Genomic DNA, 5940 nt, shown 5'->3' with positions numbered 1-5940 from the left:
CTCAGCGTCGCCTGGTCCAGCCTCTGCTTCTGCCTCGCCTGGTCCGGCCTCTGCTTCTGCCTCGCCTGGTCCAGCATCTGCATCCTCAGCGTCGCCTGGTCCGGCCTCTGCTTCTGCCTCGCCTGGTCCGGCATCTGCATCCTCAGCGTCGCCCGGTCCGGCTTCAGCATCCTCAGCGTCGCCTGGTCCGGCCTCTGCTTCTGCCTCGCCTTGTCCGGCCTCTGCTTCTGCCTTGCCTGGTCCGGCCTCTGCTTCTGCAGGGGCCACGCAGCCTTTGGGTCCCGAACCGCCGCCTCGACATCGGCGGTCATCTGCCAGGCCGCTAGTTGGGCGTCATCGTCGATATGGACGACCTCCCAGACGCCGCCGCTGCCTTCCGCGTGGCCGGCCTCCAGACTTGTGTCACTGCCGCCGTTGCTGTCCGCACGGTCGGCCGCCTGAACTGTTTCCTTGTCGCCGCCATTGCTGTCCACACGGTCGGCCGCCTGAACGGTTTCCCCGTCGCCGCCGCTGTCGTGTGCACGGTCGGCCCCCTGAACTGTTTCCACTTCGCCACCGCTGCCTTCCGTGCAGTCTGCTTTTGGATCTGTGTCGCCAACGCGGCCGGCCTCAGACGATGAATCGTCCTGGACTTCTGAGTTGTCAGCCTCCGGGCCGGCCTCCTGAACTGTGTTTTGTTATTGAACTCCAGCATGTGTGTTTGTGTTTTGGACAATTCACTTGGTTCGCTGGAGCTTGTTTTTGTTCGGTGTTGGTCCCTCCGTCCTGGGCCCCCGCCGCCCGCCCTGGGTTGGTCGTTTGTTTTTGTTTTGGGCTGTCTGGAGCCAGCCCTTGGAGGGGGGGTACTGTCATGGTCCTGGGTCGTTGACCCAGCGTTTTGTGTTTTGTGATCATTTTCCTCTGTTCTAGTTCTTCGGTGCCCTCCCCCCTTGTGTCCGGTTCGGGTTCTAGATTTCCTGTTTTGTTCTGAAAGTCTGTGTCTGTTGTCATTGTGTTCAGCTTGTCTCCTCCGGTCCTCATGTGTATTGGGTTCAGCTGTTCTTCCCTCCTGTGTGTGATTATCCGATTACCTTGTATGTGTATATTTAGTGGGTGTCGGTCTGTGTTCATTGTCGGCTCGTCTGCGTTCTATGGTGTTCCGTTCCTGTCTCTGCCCCACACCCCTTTTGTATGCTCTCAGGTTTGTCATTTAGTTCTGCCAATTTAGGTTTCTTCAGTTGTTTTCTCATGCTTCGTTGTCTGTTCTGCCACTGTCACCTGTAAATAAACCCTCACTCATATCATCAGTCGGCTGCCTGCATTTTGGGTCCTCCTTTCCTCCAACACCACACGGCTCACCCCGCCAGCCGTGACACCCACAGCTTATTGTGATGGCATGGAAAAGCTCTGGGGAGTGTGAATTGCTCACTTATGCTGAGTCCCTCCTATATTAACCACCCTCGATGAGTAATATGGCTCTATTTAACTAATAGAGCCATATTACATATTACTTAATGTTCAGTCTCGAACAGTTCTTGACCAGCTCACCAAGTGCATCCAAATCACATGACCGATTGAGGAAAAAGGACCATCATCGTGTCTCTGTTTCAGCTTGCGCTAAAAGTGTGGACTTGAAACAGTGTGTCAGTCAAAAACAAAGGAAGTTGCAATCTCATCAAAAATCAGCGATACAGGTCACACAGAAAAAGACCACAAATACAGACACCTGCAGAAACACTGGCAATGACACTGCCAACCACAGGTGCCATAATACCCAATTAACTGGTATTTGTAATATAGACTAACACTACATTAGATCAGCTTAATATAATGAACTAACTAGAACTAACTAACAAACTTTATAAATTACAAATTTGTTCCATTTATTCCGCCCTAGTCCGTGGGTGAGAGAGTTCCTCCCAATGTATGGTTTTCATGCTGGTGTTGCTTCAGCCCCTGGCTCTTTCGAGCACTACACATCTGATGCAAACGTCAAAAGATTTAAGATTTATCAGAAATAAGTACAGTATCATAGCAAACAGACTGCATGAAAGTGCCAATGAAACCTTGTCTTGTCAAAAAACTAATAGCAGACTGATTGCATGTTGTTGGACTTGTTTTCCCATTTCATCATTGGACCCAATACAGTCATTTTTACCAGAAAAGTTAAAGCAAATGGATATGAAGAAATAGTTGGTTAACAAAGTTGCTGTTCTAGCCCTGTACCATCAGCATCTGTGGTAAATACACTTAAAAAAAAAAAGAGAATTACCTCCGATTAGTATTATTAAAAAAGAATATGGTTTGAAGCTGATTAATAATTGTGACCCTTGTGTATTAAGAAGATATTAAACCATGACAACTTCTGTAGTGACAAGCTGTAGGACTGGTTTTAATAGTTCAAATAAAGAAGACATTAATACGCTTTGCGTGACATAGTGAGTCTGACAAAGTGGAAGTGCCGATTGTGCGCAAAGAAATAGGAGGGACAGTGTGTTTGTGTGCGCGTGTGTGTACGTGAGTGAAGACGAGGGGATTGGAGTGGGGGTTGATAAATCCACCCTACGGCTCTGATCACAGAGCAGCAGGAGCTGGACATGCCTAATGGAGATACAGAAAGTGCCCGTGCTTTGTTTTCCACAATTTCTCAACAGCTCCTGCAGAAAGCCGACACTTCATTGGTCGAAAGCCGTGCTGCTGAACATTGTGTTCTCCTGTATCTCTCTGCTCACTGCTGCTCTAAACCTTCTCGTCATCATTTCAGTCTCCCACTTCAGGCACAGATGATTTTTTTTATTGACAATAATGAAATGCAACTGATAAATATCTCTGTTTTAAATTTTTACTTTCGTTTTGTTAGATAAATAAATATCTTTGTCTCAGTTATCACTGTTAAGTTGAATAGGCTTCTTCATGTCTTAATAATGAAACATTTTCACTAAGATGGTTTTAACATGATTGACAAAACATTTTCAGTGCAGCTGTCAGCAGTCTTATTTTCATCCTAATCTTACACTTCAGACACTTCAAACTGAAATTGCTTAGTGATGAGTGGAATCAATTTTGCATGTTCTTGGTGTATTTTAATCACAACTGAAATATTTTATTTGCCTCGATTGAATCATGCCTTATTAATAGGACTTTTTCACTGATGGAATTTTTACTGAAGACCTTTTGAAATGATGAATTACTTTTTTTTTTCTCTTTGTAGGAAACTTCACACACCAAGTAACATCGTCCTCCTCTCTCTGGCTGTCTCAGACTTTCTTGTGGGTCTTCTGTTGATGCCAGCAGAAATATTAAGAAGCACGACCTGCTGGGTACTTGGTGATCTTATGTGTTCTGTTTATTGGTATCTGACCGGCAACATTATCTGTGCTTCAATAGGGAACATAGTTCTAATATCAGTTGATCGTTATGTGGCTATTTGTGACCCCTTGCATTACCGCACCAGAATTACTGTGAAACGAACCAAACTCAGTGTGTGCTTATGTTGGTTTTATGCTATTTTCTACTGGAGTCTTTATATAAAGAATATCCTGATTGAACCGGGCAGGTATAATTCCTGCTACGGAGAGTGTATGTTTGTCAGCAGTGATATTGCAGGGATTATTGACCTTTTTTTATCTTTTATTGTTCCGGTTTCTGTCATCATAGTTCTTTATATGAGAGTATTTGTGGCGGCTGTGTCTCAAGCTCGTGCCATGCGCTCTCATGTTACATCTGTCACACTTCAGCATTCAAGCAATCAAGCAAAGAAATCTGAGCTGAAAGCAGCCAGGACTCTGGGGGTTCTTGTAGTTGTGTTTCTGTCATGTTACTCTCCATTTTACTGCTATTATCTTGCTGAAGAAAATGTGGTCAATGATCCATCTGCATCTACTGTTATCATTATTTTTTACATTAACTCTTGTCTAAACCCTTTGATCTATGCCTTGTTTTACCCCTGGTTTAGAAATGCTGTTAAACTTATTGTCACTCTGCAGGTCTTCAAGCATAACTCCTGTGAGGCCAACATACTATAAAAGACTCTGAACTCTTCTCCAACTAATTTTTGTCATTATTTTCAGCTGTTAGATTTTTTTGGTTTGTAAGCACCATTTTATGTCAGTCATATATAGGGATGGGTACCGGTGTCCGGTGCCATGATGGCACCGGTTCTGACATAAACGGTAGTAACCAGACCGAAAAGCAGCGCACATTTCGGTGCTTTATTTCGGTGCTTTTTTTTCCTGAGCTGTGATACACTTTAGATTCTAGCCAATCATTTTACGTTTCCGAGGATAGTAGGCGGGGCCAGGTACGTACGTTCTTTTAGAGCAGAGCTACAGATTAAAAATGTCCAAGGCGAAGCGGTTAAAAGTCTGGCTGTACTTCATAGCAAAATATGCAAACTTATCAGCCTGCAACAAGTGCTTTAAGCTGATACTGTGATACTGTCAAAGGAGGTAACACCTGAAATCCGATGAAACACCTGGCGACGCATAGCGTTTTTTTTAAAAGCCGAGAAATGCGCCGTATTTGATAGCTTGCTGCGAGACCTCACACCGAGCACATCTACTGCGGGTGGGTTGCCTGTTATGCAACATCCCCCAAAAACATGAAGAGGAGAGTCCTGGCCCCTAGCCCTGCCAGTGTAGCAGAAATGATGACGGATGATGATGGCAGCAGCAGCCGTTCTTCTCTGCGTGAGTAGGCTAACCACGTTATTACATTAATGCATGTAAGGTGAACTAGCAAACATCATCATAGCTACATGCGGCTGTCTTCTTGTTTGATGGCAGATACTCTCTTCACCCTGGCTAAAAAGGCTAAAATGACCAAAGAAAAAGTGGAAAACAGTTAAACATGAGAGGTTTAGGACAGTTTGTGTTTTTTCCATTGTTTAAGCACTGCTTCCAGCCAAGAGTGATACCATATATGCCCCATAGCTGCAGAAAAGGCTAACATTGTTATATTTTTACAAAAAACAGCTGAACATGAGAGGTTTTTGGACCAATTTTGTGTTCTCCATTCTTTAAGCACCGGTTTGAGCACCGTTTGAGCACCGGCACCGTTTCAAAAGTACCGATTTGGCACCGGTATCGGATAAAACCTAAACGATACCCATCCCTAGTCATATATATATAGAAACTTAGCAAGCAGTTTGCTAACTGTAGCATGGGAGATGGGTGGTCTCGTAGGGTGTCTTGCATTGAAATCTGCTGCAATGACCCGGTTACTGCGTTCACCAGATATCAACACAATTTCGATCCGCTCCTCATGTGTTAACCTCTTCGACATGTCAATGGCTGTGAACAAAGAGACACTTGTAAATAACTCATGAAAGAATAAACTTACGTTGAAACCAAGCGCACCGTTGTTTTTCTTGTGACATTACCAATAAGTTTGATGTGTCACATGGCCCTCTTCCTATTGAAAAAACAAAAGTTGTATCCAAGATGGCCGACTTCTAAATGGCCACCATGGTCACCACCCATCTTAAGGAGTTTGCCCCCTCACATATACTAATGTGCCACAAACAGGACTTTAATATCACCAACCATTCCCATGTTATTACGGTGTACCGTATAAATGGCCCACCCTGTACATACATTCAGCAACCACTTTATCAGTTACACTTTACTCCAGTGCTCGCCACAATAATCCATATTTCTAATTAGCCTTTCTCATCAGCACCAATTCAATTTAATTCGATTTTATTTATATAGCGCCAAATCACAACATAGGCGCTTCATATTGTACAGTAGATCCTACAATAATAGATACTGAGAAAAACCCAACAATCATATGGCCCCCTATGAGCAAGCACTTGGGCGACAGTGGGAAGGAAAAACTCCCTTTTAACAGGAAGAAACCTCCAGCAGAACCAGGCTCAGGGAGGAGCAGTCATCTGCTGCGACCGCTTGGGGTGAGAGAAGGAAAACAGAATAAAAGACATGCTGTGGAACAGAGCCCAAG

General features: G+C 44.5%; 1 protein-coding gene across 1 annotated transcript; it reads left to right on the top strand.

The window, feature by feature from the left end:
* Positions 1 to 2583: 2583 nt before the first annotated feature.
* On the top strand, positions 2584 to 4004 carry LOC309690471 (trace amine-associated receptor 13c-like; the record flags this gene model as incomplete). Its single annotated transcript, XM_082507500.1, has 2 exons — positions 2584 to 2756; positions 3191 to 4004. 2 exons carry the CDS (start codon positions 2584 to 2586, stop codon positions 4002 to 4004), a joined length of 987 nt encoding a protein of 328 aa, XP_082363626.1.
* Between the last annotated feature and the right edge of the window lie 1936 nt (positions 4005 to 5940).

This window comes from Aulonocara stuartgranti, assembly GCF_965226115.1.
Source record: "Aulonocara stuartgranti genome assembly, chromosome: 16".
In the NCBI taxonomy this organism is placed as follows: Eukaryota; Metazoa; Chordata; class Actinopteri; order Cichliformes; family Cichlidae; genus Aulonocara; species Aulonocara stuartgranti.
The sequence above is the reverse complement of the archived record's forward strand: the minus strand, read 5'-3'. Positions and strand labels throughout refer to the sequence as shown.